This window comes from Eleutherodactylus coqui, chromosome 4 (assembly GCF_035609145.1).
Source record: "Eleutherodactylus coqui strain aEleCoq1 chromosome 4, aEleCoq1.hap1, whole genome shotgun sequence".
Lineage (NCBI taxonomy): Eukaryota > Metazoa > Chordata > Amphibia > Anura > Eleutherodactylidae > Eleutherodactylus > Eleutherodactylus coqui.
Genome location: NC_089840.1, coordinates 292,070,074 through 292,090,847, shown reverse-complemented (window position 1 = coordinate 292,090,847; position 20,774 = coordinate 292,070,074). Strand labels below are relative to the sequence as shown.

Below are 20,774 nucleotides of genomic sequence, written 5' to 3'. Positions count from 1 at the left end.
GCGGCCGAGGAGTCCTCAGACGAGGAGGGCCAAAAAAAGATATTTATTCCATCAGGACGATTTAACGGAATTAATTAAGTCGGTCAGGGCTACACTAAAAATGAAACAGCCCAGAGAACCACGCACACTGCAAGATGAGATATTCGGTGGACTAAGGGAGAGGCGCAAGCATACCTTCCCTGTCCACAAGAATATCACTAAAATAATTCAGAAAGAGTGGAGGAAACCAGACACAGGCTCCTTCTCCGCTAGAGGCGTAAAAAGAAGATACCCACTCGAAGAGGAAGTTTGCGCAAGCTGGGAGGAGGTACCTAAGGTAGACGTCCCGGTGGCCAAAGTAGCCAAGAGGACGACTCTTCCCTTTGAAGACGCCGCACAGTTAAAAGACCCCATGGATCGCAAGGCGGAGGGCCTTCTAAAGAAATCATGGGAGGCAGCGGCAAACATACTTAGGCCAGGGATCGCAGCCACTTGTGTGGCGCGGACCCTGGGGGTATGGTTAGAACAGCTAGAGCTTCACCTAACCAATAAGACGCCGAGGGAGCAGATCCTAAACTCTCTTCCGATCCTGCGCATGGCAACTAACTTCCTAGCGGACGCCGCGGCCGAAACTGTTAAACTTTCAGCGAAGGCCTCAGTCCGCTCTAACTCAGCCAGAAGGGTGTTATTGCTGAAATGATGGTCAGGCGACCTAGCCTAAAAAAATAAGCTGTGCGCCCTCCCGTTCTACGGCCAGTTCTTGTTCGGACCGGACCTAGACAAAATTTTAGAGAAAGCAGCCGACAGGAAGAAGGGGTTCCCTGAAGAAAAACCACAGAGAGGGAAGACCTTCTTCCGGGCTCCAATGCAACAGCCCGAGGCCTACCGAGGCAAGGGCAAGACAGGCCGCTGGAGTTACCCCAAGGGGGGCAGAGGAAGGAATATCCTCTTCAACCCCCACCAGGGAGAGCCGAAGCAGAGACCCTGACGCCATCCCCGTAGGGGCAAGGCTGGGGAACTTTGTGGATCAATGGGCCGCAATCTGCGAGGGCCCATGGATCCCAAAGATCTTACAGCAGGGATACCAGATAGAGCTGGTGTCCCTCCCCAGAAGAAAATTTGTTATCACGGGAGGCTCAAAAAGACAGTTACACCTACTAAGACAAAGCGTGCGCGACTTGCAAGAACTAAATGCAATATCCCCCGTACCGCAAAACGAGGAAACCCAGGGCCATTATTCCAGGCTCTTCCTAGTAAGAAAACCCTGCGGAAAACATCGGTTGATAGTAAATCTGAAACCCCTGAATACCTGCGTCCGATACAGAAAATTCAAAATGGAAACCATCTCCTCAACGATAAAGTTGATTCCCAAAGGAGCCTACATGGCATCCATCGATTTAAAGGACGCTTATTTCCACGTACCGATCCACAAGGGGTCCCAGAAATACCTAGGGTTCGCAGTGGACATGGGCAAAGGAATAGAGCACCACTAATTCAGATGCCTGCCCTTCGGGATATCCTCAGCACCCAGAATCTTTACCAAAATTATGGCAGAGGTAGCCGCCTACCTGAGGAAAAAAATCGGTCCTAATAGTACCCTACCTGGACGATATTTTGATAATAGCAGAGTCCAAGGATCTCCTAACAAAACACCTGGAGATAGTGCTAGAGCTTCTCCAATCGTTAGGATGGATCATAAACTGGGAAAAATCCAGCCTAGATCCCGACAAGCAGAAGACGTTTCTGGGAATAACGCTCAACTCAGAATTGCAATGCTCCTACCTACCCGGGGAGAAAATACAAAAAATCCGAAAAATAGTCAAAACCTTCCTACGAAGTCGATTTTGCACATTTCGGGAAGCAATGTCTCTCCTGGGAAACTTGACATCATGCATTCCAGGAGTGGCATGGGCCCAGGCCCACACCAGAGCCCTGCAGGCCTTAGTCCTATCCTCGTGGGACAAAAGGCAGTCCTCCCTAGGAGCAAGAATGTACATCCCAGGCGGGGTGAAAACATCCCTGCGTTGGTGGGCATCCCCAGAGAACCTGCGGAAAGGGGTTCACTGGCTACAAAACCTAGCCACCCACATCACAACGGACGCAAGCGCCTTGGGCTGGGGAGCGCATGTGGGGAACCAGTTCTTTCAGGGCCCCTGGCCTCAGAGGACAAAAGAACAGTCCTCAAATTACAGAGAACTACAGGCAGTATGGCTGGTTCTACAGCAGTTGGGGAACTCGCTACAGAACCAACATGTAAAGATACTGTCAGACAATATCACCGCGGTCGCCTATATATGACACCAAGGGGGCACAAGATCTCCCGCCCTGCAAAGCATCACACAGAAAATTTTTCACTGGGCAGAAGGCCAGATCCTCTCGATCACGGCAATCCACCTGAAGGGGACGTTAAACCAAAAAGCGGACTTCCTCAGCAGGAGGCAAATAGACCCAGGAGAATGGTCTCTCTCCCTAGAGGCATTCAGAATCCTGACCAACCGGTAGGGGACCCCACAGTTGGACCTCTTCGCAACCAGGGAGAACGCCAAAGTAGGCAACTTCTTCTCCCTCCGGCCAGGGGATCGTCTGACAGCAGTAGATGCCCTAGGCCAGGACTGGGGACAAGGGCTGGTGTATGCCTTCCCTCCTATACCACTGATCCCCAGGGTTCTACAGCATTTCAGAACCCAGGTATGCACACTAGTCCTGGTGACCCCCTTCTGGCCGAAAAGAAGCTGGTTCGGTCCTCTAGCAACATTGAGCGTCCAGGACCCAGTCACCTTGCCTACCTGGACAGATCTCCTATCGCAGGGGCCACTGAACCACCCAGGCCTAGACAAACTCCATTTAACGGCATGGCTCTTGAGGAATCCTCACTAAGAGAGAAGGGATTCTCAGAGAGAGTAGTAGAAACCTTAATGTCCAGTAGAAAAAAGACGACCCACCGGATCTACCAGAAGGTTTGGAGAAGGTTTTCCTCATGGAGACAGGGAAGGGATCGCGGGGAGTCTATCCCTGACACTCCGCTAATCTTGGAGTTCTTGCAGGAGGGCCTAGAGATGGGCCTCTCTCCGAGCACCCTAAAGGTCCAGGTCTCAGCCCTTAGCGCCATATGTGACACAAAGTTCGCAGACAACAGATGGGTCAACAGGTTCCTAGCAGCAGCAACTAGATTGCGACCTAGGCCCATAAATCTTTTTCCAGACTGGAACCTTAATTGGGCTCTAAGGGCCATGACAGCGGCACCGTTCGAACCGATCGAGGCACTACCCATAAAAATGCTTACAATCAAAACCATCTTTTTAGTAGCCATCACCTTCGCAAGACGGGTTAGCGAGCTACAGGCCTTGTCCATCCGCCACCTGTTCATGAAAATCGCAGACACCAAACTAGTATTTAAAACGGACCCTGCTTTTTTGCCAAAGGTAGTATCAGACTTTCATAGGTCCCAGGATATAATAATCCCCTCATTTTTCAGTAATCCAAAGAACGAGGAAAAAAAAACCCTAAGCTGCCTGGACGTTAGGAGAGCAGTCCTAGGCTACATAGATGCAACAAGCCACTGGAGACGGGACGACAACTTGTTCGTCCAGTTCAGTGGCCCAAATAAAGGTAGCAAAGCAGCAAAAAATTCCATAGCCAGGTGGATCCGCCTGGCCATCATAGAATCCTATAAGGCCCTCGGGAAGGAAATCCCGTTAGCTCTTAAAGCCCATTCCACAAGGGCAGTAGTATCCTCATGGGCCGAACACAGCTCAGCCTCGGTCGAACAGATATGCAAGGCCGCAGTCTGGAAGAAACCCCATACGTTCGTGAAACACTATAGGGTAAAAGTGCAGCAGGACGAGGACATGGCCTTCGGCCGCAAGGTCCTCTCGGCAGCAATCCCACCCTAAGAAAACTTTAGTTGGTACGTCTCAATTGGTGCTGGCGTGGAGACGACTGGGGAAAAAATGGATTATACCTACCTGATAATCAGGTTTCCAGTAGTCTCCACGACAGCACCCGTACCTTCCCCCCCTAAGAAAGTAGTATAGTATATAATTTCCAAAAAAACCCCGGTTAAGGGAAGAATTTTAAGTTGAGCTCCTGCCCCGGCAATTCGTTAGAATCCACTGAGGAAAGTGGGAAAGGGGGGGAGCTTTTTGCCTCCTCCTGGTAGGACAGGAACATACTGAGAGGTTAAAAGCTCCCCCCCTTTCCCACTTTCCTCAGTGGATTCTAACGAATTGCCGGGGCAGGAGCTCAACTTAAAATTCTTCCCTTAACTGGGGTTTTTTTGGAAATTATATACTATACTACTTTCTTAGGGGGGGAAGGTACGGGTGCTGCCGTGGAGACTACTGGAAACCTGATTATCAGGTAGGTATAATCCATTTTTTCTTTGTCTCCACAAGTGGTGGAATTTGGGGCCAGTATTGCCTCGATTAACTCTTTTAGGGATAGTAACATGATAGTAACATTTCCCCCAATGTTCTGCTCTTGTTTTGAATAGAGATCCACTGTTTTTCTTAAACCGGGTTGGTAGGTATGGAAACTTGAATAGCATTTTGGGTTCGTGAAAGGAATAGAAATCTGTAATTTCGATTTCCTCACACTGGTCTTCTTCAAAAAAAGAGAATCGGTTTGTCGGAGATGGGATAACGTATCTGCATTGTATTTGACTTTGCCAACACAATACTTATGGTGAAATCGAAATTGAACAATCTTGATGGCCATCTTTGTTCCAGAGCTCCCAGTTTCACGGTATTCAAATTGACTAAGGGATTGTTGTCTGTATATGCAGTAAATGTTGAGCGGCTAAGCAATCTTTTTTCTGTTATCGCCCACACCATGGCAAGAAATTCCAAATTAAAGGAACTAATTCTGACTGGCGAAGGAGATGACTCTCTCTTGTCCATTTTGAAGCTGACTTAAGACAGCACCAAGTCCTTGTTTACTAGCGTCGGTGTATAGGTGAAATGGTTGATTGCAGTCAGGATACCCCAGGACAGGGGAAGTAATTCATTTTTGTTTTAGTTGTTGAAAAGCTCATTCTTGTTCTTCCAGCCACTGAATGGTTTTAGGTATTTTCTGATGTTCTTTTGGATGTTCCATTAATATATTCTTGAAGAAGTTCTGCTATCCTGGCAAAGTTGGAGATAAATAGTAGTAACCTGCAAAACCTAGGAAACGGCAGACTTTTTTAGGTTAATGGGGTTGGCCAATTCTTTGCTACTTTAGTTTTCTCCGGATCAGTCCAGATGCCTTCTGAACTTACTACATGATCACGATATCGGACTTGGGTCTGTAATAGATGGCAATTGGTGGTTTGACCTTCAGTTCATGTTTTATTAGAATCTACAATACCTCTGCTACATGTTGCAGATGTTCTTCAGATGTTTGGAAAAGACAATGTCGCCAAGATATAGAACAGTATTGTTTCAAAATTTTTATGTCCCAAACAACATTCCATAAGTCTTTAAAATGTGCCTAGGGCATTGCAAAGTCAAAATGGCAAGGATTTAGACTCAAACCCATTGGGTTTGTGCATGCAGTCTTTTGATGATTTTCTCTTGCTCTTGGCACTTGCCAAAATCCACTGGTAAGGTCTAAGGGGGAAAAGTAAGCAGCAGATCCTACTGCTGTTAGGGATTCCTCAATCCTTAGGAGAGAATAAGCATCTTTGTGGGTAATATTCATTTTGCGGTACAACAACGCAAAATCTGATAGTTCCATCCTTCTTTTAAACTAATACCAAAGGTGCAGCCCAGGGACTGTGACTTTCAGTTATCACGTCAGCTTCTTTCATTTTGTGAATTAGTTTCCTCACAGATTTGAGACTACCCACAGTGTACCAATCGATGTATATTCTTCAGCTTCTTCATCTAAGCTCATCTGTGCCTGGGACACATGGAGGGCTTCCTGGTTTTCCTTATAACCCAATATGTCTTTCAAGAGCTCTGCTTGCTTCTCTGCCTGACTGCAAGCAGGTTTCTCTATTTCCAGGCTTTTCCTGAGCTCAGTTATCTGCAAATCCCATTCACCATTTCTCTGGGCTAACTGCATGTTCAGCTGCACAACTTGATTATGCAAATCTGTATTTTTATTATATGCATCTGTGGAATCTTTCTGACTGGCAACACATCTCTAAAGGCCAGTTTACATGCAAAGACGATCTTTCAAATGATTGAAAGATTAACAGTTTTAGCGATCATTTTGCATAAAGTGTTAATGGAGACTAATGTCCATCAACACTTTGGCACCTTCAATTGCTTGTAAAAGGGCGCCTGGGAGCTGTTTGCAGAGCACAGCATGTGGGCTGGGCTTGGTACACAGCTGCATTTTTCTCACATGAGCTGTCGGCAGAATACAATGTAATCTCCTTGACAAAGACTGCGGACAGGTGGTCGAGACGTCACCTGTCTTTATGACTGAGGGAATGGAGACACATCCTTGGGATGTTCTGGTCTGCTGGCGCCATGGTCCTGCTGTCCTGTGCCTCAACTTTCTACAATGTCATCTCCGTCACCCACTGAGAACACAGCATGTGGTCACCGTTATCTCTATCTGGCTGAATGATGGATTTTAAGCTCACCTTAAAATCATTGTTTAGACAAAAAGTGAATGATGGCTTCCTGACTCCATATGGCAGTCAGAATAATCCCTGGATCAACGTTTGAGTTCCAACACCCAGAACAACCCTGCTGGTCACCTAATGTCTATACCCTGTAATATTGTAGCATTCTAAAAAGAGGTCTAGTCCACTCTTAAACTCCTCTATCAATTTTGCCATCACTACATCCTCAGGCAGAGAGTTCCACAGTTTCACTGCTCTAACAGTAAAAAAAAACCCTTCTATGTTGGTGATGAAACCTGCTTTCCTTTAGATGTAACGGATGCCCTCTTGTTATCGTCACAGTCCTAAGATAGGATATAAACAGATCATGGGAGAGATCCTTGTATTGCCCCCTAATGTATTTATACATAGTTATTTGGTCGCCCCTTAAGTCTTTTTTCCAGGGTAAATAATCTTAATTTTGATAGCCTCTCTGGGTATTCCAGTCCTCTCATTCCATTTATTAGTTTAGTTACTAGAGATGAGCGAGCATACTCGTCCGAGCTTGATGCTCGTTGGAGTATTAGGGTGCTCGAGATGCTCCTTACTCGAGACGAGCACCACGCGGTACTCGTCTCGATTAAACGAGCACTGACCATTGAATTCAATGGAGCCGGCAATACAGCCGGCTCTATTGAAAGCAATGGGCTGCCGGCGTACGCGGGATGAATTGTCGGGAAGAGCTTAAATATATAAGCCCTTCCCTGCAATTCATCTAGAAATGTGTAAAAATAAAAAATATATATATACTCACCTGGTCCCGGCAGAAGGATGTTAGCCCATTGAATTCAATGGAGCCGGCAATACAGCCGACTCCATTGAAAGCAATGGGCTGCCGGCGATCGCGGGATGAATTGTCGGGAAGGGGTTAAATATGTAAGCCCTTCCCTGCAATTCATCCAGAAATGTGTAAAAATAAAAAATATATATATACTTACCTGGTCCTGGCAGACGGAGTTCAGCGCAGCAGGCTGCAGTTCTCCTGAACTGCTCTAAACAGCTGTGAGTAGTATTCTGCAGCCGGGGATTTAAAATCCCCGCCTGCTGAATGAGATGCCTCTGATTGGTCACAGCCTGACCAATCAGAGGCATCCCTCACTCACACCCATTCATGTATTCATGATTGGCCTCTGATTGTCTCTATGTGTATATATATTTTATTCCTTGGTTCCTCTGAAGTAACCATGACTTCATGAAAATTTTCCATGTGAACAACAGGTAAACACCTGGACCAAATTAACTCAGGCGAAGCCACGTATATCAGCTAGTCTTATCATTTGGAGTCTCAAAGACAAGACTCACCATCCTATCTGTCTCTGGACTGCAATGAAGAAACGGCAAAATGTCTGGCTTAACTGCTGACCTGTCCTGCTGTGGATCAAAGTCCACTGACAGTGGGAAGTCACCCTCTATTAGCTGGCAGGTACTCACCTCCAACTCTCCTGGCACTGGCCTACTGGCCCCTGGACTCTCCGCGCACAACCGTTCATGCGTCTCCTGGTGACAGCCTCCCGCTGTCAACATTTGTTGCCCATGGCAACTGCAAACTTCGGTCTCCTAGCCAGCTTTTGTCACTCCCACAGCAATTGGAAATTCAGCTTCCTGGCTCTTTTAATGCCTCCAGCAGCACTGTACACTGCAGTACCTCCTCTTTACACATTGCTTTGTGCACCACTCCTGTTTGTGCCTGTGCATTCTCCACAATATGTGGCAAGCTAGGGTTAACTCGCCTCTGGATCGATGACCTTTCGGTCTGGAAATGGGTACCAACCATGTACAAATACTCCAGGAGACTGCGATTTCTTATAAAATTTGGAGGCTGCCAGCATTTAGTTGTCAGCACAGCATTATGGACACAAACGTCCATAATTACGCAGGGTTACTGCCATTATCCCCGACAGTGGTGTTTAGAGGGTGTCTTCCTCTATCAGACTAGTGTGACGGTTCTCCAAAATTGGTCCGCGCTGGACCTCAGGCTCACGGTCCTGATAGCTGTTCCTACAGCCTTTCTGGCTAGCAGCCAGCATCCCCAGCCCCACTGGGCTGTAGCTCTCCTGAGTGTGACAGGAACAGACTTTTATGTTGCTTTCTGCCAGCAGGTGTTAAGCCTTTCTCTACTTTCTAGTAGGTGTCAGACTGCCTGTCTAGGCCCTCCAAGGGTCACTCTTGCTAATGCCTGTCCACAGTATGCACTGCAGCTCGAACACATCCATAGAGATCATAGGAGCTCAGACACGTGGAATCTGCGGTAAATAAAGCATGCTAACATTTTTCTCCCGCTTGCGGAATCCGCAATCCCAGTAGTATTTAACCACAGTCACTATATACCTGGGTATATATATGTATAAATGCGTATGGTGTCCCATGCGTGATACCTCAGATGTCAGAGACGAAGAAGAGTCATGTTGCAGGGGGGCCCCTCTGTGCTTGATTGTAGATACGGGGATCTGCAGGGTGTGAACAGCGTTGTGATGGAGGTCCGGATAGGAATAATAAGTAGTGCAGCAGCTCTTCTGGTCCAACGATTCCACACAGGGGTTGGATCCAGGAACAAGCCTGACACCACTATACGAGTCCCTAGTATAGCCTATCCTATCCATGTAACCGGTCCACTAATCTTCCTGTGGGCCGTTGGTCACCTAACCTGCCTCTAGTGCCTAAACTATGCACCAATCCCCATCTATAACACTAACTAGAAATGATCAGACTGGGGCTATTACTTTACCACAAAGGATCAGCCAAAGTGCTTCAGACTCCAGCAATCACCAAGCAGGCCGCACTAGGAATACACTGCAACAAGTATGGAGAAGTAGAACTGAATGCAGCAATGATGCAGCAGAGCTAATTGTGTCACATGTGCTGGGGGAACTGAAAGTAACACTCAGTGCAGTGCAGAGCTGTTTTAATAAAAATGGGATTTCAGCCCCACAATAGATAGGCTGAAATCTGATACCTACTTGGTTACAGCGAGTCTGGAGCAGGTATTTGGCTTTCTGGAGGGAATATGTAGGGAGTAGCCCTCAGCCCATGCTTCAGGTTTGGATCTACCTGAAGTGGGCAGGTCTCACTGTTTTCTATACCAGGCTTTTTTTCATATACGGGGTTTCCTCATTAACCCAAAAGCAGGGGCTAAAAAGAAATCAACTTCCAATAACCAGGGGGGTGTTGGGCAAGCCCATTATAACATATTAACCCTTTGCAATCCAATTTTGGATTCAGGGTTTCCTAAGGGTCTCTTCTTTCTGCCATTATACAATGGCGCCAGTACTGCGGTATGGGACATGCTGGAGAGACACAGACACCCCCCCCCCCCCCTCCGACAACAGAGCGGCTGGTAATATACAGTAAGAATACCCTGCCGGATGTCTTCCGACATCGAAGCTGTACAGCCTTCAATCAGGATGTCTTCAGACATCAGACAGTGGATTGGAAAGCGTTAATGACCGTGATCTTCTACACATGGTAGTAAATAGAGGAGCTATCCAGCATGCTGATTGGCTCAAACAACAGAAGCACCGCCTGGAGCATGAGAGGTTGCAGACAACAAAATAGTTAGAGTTGTTGGTGATAGTTGGACGATCAGATGCTCCTCTCTACTGGTGGTCTGTGGGGGCGTCCTCAGCCCGGTCACCTTGTGTGCCCTCACACATCCACTGGTCCCAATACCTCTTAACAGTCTGGTCAGATGCTCCTCTCTACTGCTTGTCTGTTGGGGGTTCTGAGCCCGGTTGCTTTGTCTGCCCTCACACACACACTGGTCCCAACACCTCCTAACAGTCTTGTCAGACACTCCTCTCTACTAGTGGTCTGTAGGGGGTGTCCTAAGCCCAGTCACCTTGTGTGCCCTCACACACCCACTGGTCCCAACAGCAGCTAACAGTCTGGTCAAAAGCTCCTCTCTACTAGCAGTCTGTTGGGGGCGTCCTGAGCCCAGTTGCCTTGTGTGCCCTAATCCACCTAATCCCTAATCAAACTCCTCCTAACAGTCTGCTCAGATGCTTCTCTCTACTGGTGGTCTGTCGGGGGGTACTGAGCCTGGTCACCTTGTTTGCCCTCACACATCCACTGGTCCCAACACATCCTAACAATCTGGTCAGACGCCTCTCTCTGCTGGTGGCCTGTAGGGGGTCCTGAACCCAGTCACCTTGTGTGCCCTCACACATCCACTGATCCCAACATCTCCTAACAGTCTGCCCAGATGCTCCTCTCTTCTGGTGGTCTGTAGAGGGCGTCCTGAGCTCGGTCACCTTGTGTCCCCCATCCACTGTCCCAACACCTCCTAACAGTCTGGTAAGATGCTCCTCTCTACTAGTGGTCTGTTGTGCGCACACTGAGCCCGGTCACCTTGTGTGCCCTTACACATCCACTGGTCCCAACACCTCCTAACTGTCTGGCCAGATGCTCCTTTCTACTGGTGGTCTGTTGGGGTTCCTGAGCCAGGTCACCTTGTGTGCCCCCATCCACAGGTCCCAACACCTGCTAACAGTCTGGTCAGATGCTCCTCTTTGCTGGTGGTCTGTAGGGGGCGTCCTGAGCCCGGTCACCTTGTGTTCCCCCGTTCACTGGTCCCAACAACTCCTAACACTCTGGTCAGACGCCACTCTTTACTAGTGGTCTGTAGGGGGCGTTCTGAGCCCAGCCACCTTGTGTGCCCTCACACACCCACTGGTCCCACCACCCCCTAACAGTCTGGTCAGAAGCTCCTCTACTGGTGGTCTGTCGGGGGCTTCCTGAGCCCGATCGCCTTGTGTGCCCCCATCCATCGATCCAAACACCTGCTAACAGTCTGGTCAGATGCTCCTCTTTGCTGGTGGTCTGTATGGGGCGTCCTGAGCCCGGTCACCTTGTTTCCCTCATCCACTGTCCCAACACCTCCTAACAGTCTGGTAAGATGCTCCTCTCTACTAGTGGTCTGTCGTGGGCACACTGAGCCCAGTCACCTTGTGTGCCCTTACACATCCACTGGTCCCAACACCTCCTAACTGTCTGGCCAGATGCTCCTTTCTACTGGTGGTCTGTTGGGGGTCCTGAGCCAGGTCACCTTGTGTGCCCCCATCCACCAGTCCCAACACCTGCTAACAGTCTGGTCAGATGCTCCTCTTTGCTGGTGGTCTGTAGGGGGCGTCCTGAGCCCGGTCACCTTGTGTGCCCCCGTTCACTGGTCCCAACAACTCCTAACACTCTGGTCAGACGCCACTCTTTACTAGTGGTCTGTAGGGGGCGTTCTGAGCCCTCACATATCCACCTTGTGTGCCCTCACACACCCACTGGTCCCACCACCCCCAAACAGTCTGGTCAGAAGCTCCTCTCTACTGGTGGTCTGTCGGGGGCTTCCTGAGCCAGATCGCCCTGTGTGCCCCCATCCACCAGTCCCAACACCTGCTAACAGTCTGGTCAGATGCTCCTCTTTGCTGGTGGTCTGTAGGGGGCGTCCTGAGCCCGCTCACATTGTGTGCCCCCGTTCACTGGCCCCCAACACCTACTAACAGTCTAGTCAGACACACCTCTACTTGTGGTCTGTAGAGAGCGTCCTCAGCCCCATCTCCTTGTGTGCCCTCACACATCCACTGGTCCCAACACCTCCTAACCGTCTGGCCAGATGCTCCTTTCCACTGGTGGTCTGTTGGGGGTCCTGAGCCAGGTCACCTTGTGTGCCCTCACACATCCACTGGTCCCAACACCTCCTAACAGTCTGGTCACACACTCCTCTGTACTGGTGGTCTATTGGGGGCGTGCTGAGGCTGGTCACCTTATGTATTCCCACACATCCACTGGTCTCAACACCTCCCAACAGTCTGGTCAGATGCTCCTCACTACTGGTGGTCTGTAAGAGGTGATGGGACCAGTGGATAGGAGCACACAAGGTGACCGGGCGCAGGACGCCCCCTACGGATCACCAGTACAGAGGAGCGTCTGACCAGACTTTTAGGAGGTGTTGGGAACCGTGGATGTGCGAGAGCAGACAAGGTGACCAGGCTCAGGACCCCCAACAGACCACCAGTAGAGAGGAGCATCTCGCCAGACTGTTAGGAAGTGTTGGGACCAGTGGATGTGTGAGTGCACACAAGGAGACCGGGTTAAGCCAGCCAGAGATGAGCATCTGACCAGACTGTTAGGAGGTGTTGGGACCAGTGGATGTGTGCGAGCACACGAGGTGATCAGACTCAGGACGCCCTGACGGACCACCAGTAGAGAGGAGCATCTGACCAGACTGTTAGGAAGTGTAGTGACCAGTGGATGTGTGAGGGCAAACAAGGTGACAAGGCTCCCTGTGCCCCTAATAGACCATCATCTAGAGAGAAGCATCTGACCAGACTGTTAGGGGGTGTGGGCACACAAGGCGATCGGGCTCGGGAGACCCCCGACAGATCGCCAGCAGAGAGGAGCTTCTGACCAGACTGTAAGGCGGTGTTGGGACTAGTGGATGTGTGAGGGCACACAAGCTGACAGGGCTCAATGGTCTCAACGCCTCTTAACAGTCTGGTCAGACACTCCTCACTACTAGTGACCTGTAGGGGGCGTCCTAACCCTTGACTTCTTGTGTATCCTCACACATCCACTGGTCCCAAAACCTCCTAACAGTCTGGTCAGATGCTTCTCACTACTGATGGACTGTAGCGGGTGTACTGAGCCTGCTCAGCTTGTGTGTCCTCACACATCCACTGGTCCCAACACCTCCTAACAGTCTGGTCAGACGCTCCTCTCTACTGGTGGTCTGTCAGGACTGAGCCTAGTCGCCTTGTGTACCCTCACACATCCACTGGTCCCAACACCTCCTAACAGTCTGGTCAGATAATCCTCTGTACTGGTGGTCTGTGGTGGGCGTCCTGAGCCCGGTCACCTTGTGTGCCCTCACACATCCACTGGTCCTTACATCTCCTAACAGTCTGGCCAAACGCTTCTCACTACTGATGGCCTGTAGGAGGTATCCCGAGCCCAGTCACCTTGTGTGCCCTCACACATCCACTGCTCCCAACACCTCCTAACAGTCTGGTCAGATGCTCCCCTCTGCTGGTGGTCTGTAGGGGGTGTACTAAGCCTGCTCAGCTTGTGTGTCCTCACACATGCACTGGTCCCAACACCTCCTAACAGTCTGGTCAGACGCTCCTCTCTACTGGTGGTCTGTCAGGACTGAGCCTAGTCGCCTTGCGTACCCTCACACATCCACTGGTCCCAACACCTCCTAACAGTCTGGTCAGATAATCCTCTCTACTGGTGGTCTGTCGGGGGCTTCCTGAGCCCGGTCACCTTGTGTGCCCCATCCACCGGTCCAAACACCTGCTAACAGTCTGGTCAGACACACCTCTACTTGTGGTCTGTAGGGAGCGTCCTCAACCCCATCACCTTGTGTGCCCTCACACATCCACTAGTCCCAACACCTCCTAACCATCTGGCCAGATGCCCCTTTCCACTGGTAGTCTGTTGGGGGTCCTGAGCCAGGTCACCTTGTGTGCCCTCACACATTCACTGGTCCCAACACTTCCTAACAGTCTGGTCACACACTCCTCTGTACTGGTGGTCTATTGGGGGCGTCCTGAGCCTGGTCACCTTGTGTATTCCCACACATCCACTGGTCTCAACACCTCCCAACAGTCTGGTCAGATGCTCCTCACTACTGGTGATCTGTAAGAGGTGATGGGACCAGTGGATAGGGGCACACAAGGTGACCGGGCTCAGGAGGCCCCCTACGGATCACCAGTACAGAGGAGCGTCTGACCAGACTTTTAGGAGGTGTTGGGAACCGTGGATGTGCGAGAGCAGACAAGGTGACCAGGCTCAGGACCCCCGACAGACCACCAGTAGAGAGGAGCATCTCGCCAGACTGTTAGGAAGTGTTGGGACCAGTGGATGTGTGAGTGCACACAAGGTGACCGGGTTAAGCCAGCCAGAGATGAGCATCTGACCAGACTGCTAGGAGGTGTTGGGACCAGTGGATGTGTGCGAGCACACGAGGTGACCAGGCTCAGGACGCCCTGACGGACCACCAGTAGAGAGGAGCGTCTGACCAGACTGTTAGGAAGTGTAGTGACCAGTGGATGTGTGAGGGCAAACAAGGTGAGCAGGCTCCCTGTGCCCCTAACAGACCATCATCTAGAGAGAAGCATCTGACCAGACTGTTAGGGGGGTGGGCACACAAGGCGATCGGGCTCGGGAGACCCCCGACAGATCGCCAGTAGAGAGGAGCTTCTGACCAGACTGTAAGGCGGTGTTGGGACTAGTGGATGTGTGAGAGCACACAAGCTGACAGGGCTCAATGGTCTCAACGCCTCTTAACAGTCTGGTCAGACACTCCTCACTACTAGTGACCTGTAGGGGGCGTCCTAACCCTTGACTCCTTGTGTATCCTCACACATCCACTGGTCCCAACACCTCCTAACAGTCTGGTCAGATGCTTCTCACTACTGATGGTCTGCAGGGGGTATCCTGAGCCCAGTCACCTTGTGTGCCCTCACACATCCACTGCTCCCAACACCTCCTAACAGTCTGGTTAGATGCTCCCCTCTACTGGTGGTCTGTAGGGGCTGTACTGAGCCTGCTAAGCTTGTGTGTCCTCACACATCCACTGGTCCCAACACCTCCTAACAGTCTGGTCAGACGCTCCTCTCTACTGGTGGTCTGTCGGGACTGAGCCTAGTCGCCTTGCGTACCCTCACACATCCACTGGTCCCAACACCTCCTAACAGTCTGGTCAGATAATCCTCTGTACTGGTGGTCTGTGGTGGGCGTCCTGAGCCCAGTCACCTTGTGTGCCCTCAGACATCCACTGGTCCCAACAGACCCTAACAGTCTGGTGAGATGCTCCTCTGTATTGGTGGTATGTAGGGGGGGGGGGTCTTGTGCCCGGTCAGGATGTGTTCCCCCATCCACCGGTCCCATCACCTGCTAACAGTCTGGTCAGATGCTCCTATCTACTGGTGGTCTGTCGGGGGGTACTGAGCCTGGTGACCTTGTTTATCTGCCTGACATATAACTGCAGGATGAGTTTTGCAGCACAATAAATCCTCTTAGGGGCAGGATGTTTTTTTTTGACAAAGAGTGTATATACGCACTGCACAGCATCCACTGGTCCAAACACCTCCTAACAGTCTGGTCAGATGCTACTCTGTATTGCTGGTCTGTAGTGGACGTCCTGAGCCCGGTCACCTTGTGTACCCCCATCCACTGGTCCCAACACCTTCTAACAGTCTAGTCAGAAGCTCCTCTCTACTGTTGGTCTGTCGGGGGCATCCTGAGCCCGGTCACCTTTTGTGCCCTCACACATCCACTGTTCCCAACACATGCTAACCGTCTGTCCAGATGCTCCTCTCTACTGGTGGTCTGTTGGGGGTCCTGAGCCCCGTCACCTTGTGTGCCCACACACATCCACTGGTCCTTACACCTCATAATAGTCTGGTAAGATGCTCCTCACTACTGCTGGCCTGTAGGGGGCGTCCTGAGCCCAGTTACCTTGTGTACCCTCCACAGCCACTGGTCCCAACACCTCCTAAGAGTCTGGTCAGATGCTCCTTTCTACTGGTGGTCTGTCGGAGGCATCCTGAGTCCGGTCACCTTGTGTGCCCTCACACATCCACTGGTCCTTACACCTCCTTACAGTCTGGTCAGATGCTCCTCTACTGGTGGTCTGTCTGGGGATCCTGAGCCTGGTCACCTTGTGTACCCTCCACAGCCACTGGTCCCAACACCTCCTAACAGTCTGGTCAGATGCTCCTTTCTACTGGTGGTCTGTCGGGGGGCATCCTGAGCCCGGTCGCCTTGTGTGCCCTCACACATCCACTGGTCCCAACACTTCCTAACCGTCTTACCAAATCTCCTCTCTACTGGTGATCCTAAGCCCAGTCACCTTGTGTGTCCTCACACATCCACTGGTCCCAACACTTCCTAACCGTCTGGCCAGATGCTCTTCTCTACTGGTGGTCTGTTGGGGGTCCTGAGCCCAGTGACCTTGTGTGCCCTCACACATCCACTGGTCCTTACACCTCCTAACAGTCTGGTCAAATGCTCCTCTACTGGTGGTCTGTCTGGGGGTCCTGAGCCTGGTCACCTTGTGTATCCCCACACAGCCACTGGTCCCAACACCTCCTAACAGTCTGGTCAGATGCTCCTCTCTACTGGTGGTCTGTTGGGGGGCATCCTGAACCCGGTCGCCTTGTGTGCCCTCACACATCCACTGGTCCTTACACCTCCTAACAGTCTGGTCAAATGCTCCTCTACTGGTGGTCTGTCTGGGGGTCCTGAGCCTGGTCACCTTGTGTACCCTCACACAGCCACTGGTCCCAACATTTCCTAACAGTCTGGTCAGATGCTCCTCTACTGGTGGTCTGTCTGGGGGTCCTGAGCCTGGTCACCTTGTGTACCCTCACACAGCCACTGGTCCCAACATCTCCTAACAGTCTGGTCAGATGCTGGTCACTACTGGTGGTCTGTAGGGTGGGTCCTGAGCCCGATTACCTTGTGTACCCTCACACAGCCACTGGTCCCAACACCTCCTAACAGTCAAATAAGAACGGCCGGTGGAAGACAATTCATGGATACGACCATTCAGCTTCCCACATCCCAATAATGCGCCCCTCTCAGACTCTGGTAATGGGGTGAAATCTCTTCTCTGCGTTGTAGAAGCGTCTAGTGGTCAACAAGCTCTACATAAGCGGACGAAGAGGTGACTACACACAAGGAGCCTCCGAGAGCCTTTTATAGGCCAAGGGGGGAACAACTTTTAAGTCCATCTAATCACCCCAACTTTCATCATTTATATATCTGCCTGACATAAAACTGCAGGACGAGTTTTGCAGCACAACTCCTCCTTTTTGGGGCGGGATGGTTTTCTTGACAAAGAGTGTATATACGCAATGCACAAAACGCTTGTCCTGTCCTGTATATGTGTATGTTTGTATATATAATATGAACTTTCTCTGGGTTTTTGCCTTTATATATCGGTGACAGTGATCTGCTTCTTCTCTCACCAGGAGAATGGTATTCACATTTTGACCAGCTGGGACATTGTCGCTCCGACCACCTGTACATTTGAACTCGGTAAGTAATCTTTGTATTTGTCGGATAATATTATTATTGATCTCTCCGCTGACTGATCCTGATGGCGCTGCACTGAGTAGAGTCGGTGGGGTCCTTCTCCTGTCTTCACTAGGTAAGTGAGTTGATCATCATGTTACAGAATCTCTGAGATCGCCACATGGTACGGGCACCCCTGGGTGGGCTGCATGAGATGAAATAAGATTACTGGTTGTGAGACCTGGGAGAGTAGAGGGGCGGTGAGAGCGGAGTAACTGGATTACAGATCCTTGTAAAGTCTTTTGTTACTATGGGTCAGGAGTTTGACCTGACAGAAGACTTGTATCTGCGGTACTGGCTATGGTTTGCAGGAATAAAACACTTATTTTGGCGGTTTAAATAGCCCAAGATTTAGCCCATCCAGAAGATATATTCATTATTGGGGGGCTGATCTGATCTCATCACTTTGGAGAGGTTATTGGGGTGTTATAACACAAATAAGGGAAGATAAGGAAGATAGCTGTTGTGTCCGTGCTGTCCATCACATTGTATCTAATCTATAGAGCCTGCTATCCACTGGCTGCAAATGATGGGTGATAGAGCGAAGGGTAAACGGGCAAAAGGGGATCTAATCTGCAGAAATACCCAAAGTTGCATCTATAGTGGAAGGAAGTATTGGGTCAGGAAGAATATGGTCTCTCCTTAGAGAGAACAGCTATTGAGGAGACTGATAAGGCCATCCATACTCTTCTGGGAAATGTATGTAAATGGAAAGATGGAACAATGCCTCTACAGCGCCACCTATTGGAAGGCAGCATTCCTGCAAGTTAATATCAGTTCTTTTAATAAGCCTCATAACTATGACTGGGAATATAAAGCAAAGCCAGAGTCTACTCCAGAAGGAAGAGATAACCGTGTACAGACTGTTTTGAGGTTTTTGCCCCTTATCGGTCTGCAGTAGGCTCCTGGCTGGTGAGAGCCTCATTATTCCCAATCATTGTTAGAAAGCTTCTTAAAAGATCTTGCAATAACTTGCAATAATGCTGCTTTCCAATAGGTGGCACTGTAGAGACATTTTTCCATCTTTTTATTTGCATGGAAGGAAGCATCGGCACATATACAGTCCATGTATATTGAGAACAGACCGCTCTAATATGGTGAATAGGGAGATAAAGGGGCAAAAATGAGGGCGCTCTATGTCACCGAAACATGAACTAGAGTCATCCAGATTTGTTTTCATATTATTCAAAAAAGGCAATTAATGGTGACTACAATGGTTCATCCAAGCTTCAGGCACAGGTACACCCCATTTATCAGCTTCCTAGAGTGCAATAAGGGGAGGTGGGGGTTCGTAGCCTTCCATCTCCCCTTATCACACTCCAGGAAGTTGAGATAAGGGGTGTTGTAGAGCTAGCATATCCCTCCAACACCCCATATCTTAGCTCTCTGTAGCGTGATTAAGAGAGAAAGGTATTGCAGCTCTGCAACAGACCATATCACACTCACAGAAGCTGATATATGAGTGTTGGGGGATACAGTAGCTCTACAACACCTAATATCTCATCTCATTGGATGAGTGTATGATAGCTCTACATCTCCCTTTATCACACATCAGAAAGCTAAGATAAGAGATGTTGTAGAGCTACTGTATGCCCCAACACATATTTCAGCTTCCTTGAGTGTGATATGGTGTGTGGCAGAGCTGCAATACCTTTCTCTCCTAATCACACCCCAGGATGCTGAGATATGGGGTGTTTGGGGCTATGGTAGCTTTACAGCTCCTCATATCTCATCTTTCTGGAGTGTGATAAGAACTGATTGGTGTATGACAGCTCCATGTATAAAACGCGACAACGATGTCTGATACCGGGCGATAGTCAGGCCCAGATTACTGCAGAGAAGATGTAAAAAAACATACAATGACCTCCTAGTCAATCCCATAAACAGAACGCAGCAAATGTAACGTCATATCATCGCGCACAGTGGAGGCAACACTTTAAAAAATCCCAACGTAATATAATAATTCTATAAAAGCTATAAAATGTCCAAAATGTTCTTAGAAAAAAAAAAAAAAAATCACAAGATCTCGGCAGCAAGAAACAGGAACTAGTAGAGGAGTTGTGGAAGCGCCATCAGGGGTGCAGAACCTCGCAGACCCCCAAATCACCCATAGATTCTATACAGAAAGCGTCCATTATGTGTGATAATCTGCTACATGAAGTAAAGAAGTAAAGCAATAGACAAACAGGCGAGACCTGCGACACGAGCGGTAAAAACAGAGATCCAGAGACGATGACAAATATGGAGGAAAACCGACCCGCTGCCTGGAGAATAATCCATATTATAACCGCAGTGTCTCCTTATGTCTAGGTTACATGTCCGATGGTGAACTGATGGGTGGACTGCTGTCGGGGGACCTACTAGCATTGGAAGGTTCATATACATATATACATACACATCCTATATACTGACCCTCCCGACATACTACATCCTATATACTGACCGTCCTAATATATCCCCCACACACTACATCCTATATACTGACCTCCTGATATTTCCTCTACACACTACATCCTATATACTGACCTCCTGATATATCCTCCACACACTACATCCTATATACTGACCTTCCTGATATATCATCCACACTACATCCTATATACTGACTCTCCTGATATATCCTCCATACACTAGACCCTATATACTGACCCTCCTGATATATCCTCCACACAATACATCCTATATACTGACCCTCCCGATATATCCTGCACACACTACATCCTATATACTTACCCTCCTAATATATCCCCGCACACTACATCCTATATACTGACCCTCCTGATATATTCTGCACACAATACATCCTATATACTGACCCTCCTAATATATCCCCACACAATACATCATATATACTTACCCTCCTAATATATCCCCACACACTACATCCTATATACAGACCCTCCTCATATATCCTCTACACACTACATCCTATATACTGATCCTCCTGATATATCCTCCATACACTACATCCTATATACTGACCTCCTGATATATCCCCCACACACTACATCCTATATATTGACCCTCCTGATATATCATCCACACACTACATCCTATATACTGACCCTCCCGATATTTACTGCACACACTACATCCTATATATTGACACTCCTGATATATCCTCCACACACTA

General features: G+C 49.4%; 2 protein-coding genes across 2 annotated transcripts in view; both read left to right on the top strand.

Annotated features, from left to right (window-relative positions):
* LOC136626392 (pregnancy zone protein-like) overlaps positions 1-20,774 on the top strand; it is a 600,260-nt gene that overhangs the window by 201,751 nt on the left and 377,735 nt on the right. The gene's annotated exons all lie outside the window — the stretch shown is intronic.
* Positions 1-20,774, top strand: part of LOC136626788 (alpha-2-macroglobulin-like protein 1) — a 199,997-nt gene that overhangs the window by 100,947 nt on the left and 78,276 nt on the right. Inside the window, exon 17 of the mRNA XM_066601793.1 lies at positions 17,539-17,605. Within this exon, the coding sequence (XP_066457890.1) occupies positions 17,539-17,605 (67 nt within the window). The remainder of the gene's footprint in view (positions 1-17,538; positions 17,606-20,774) is intronic.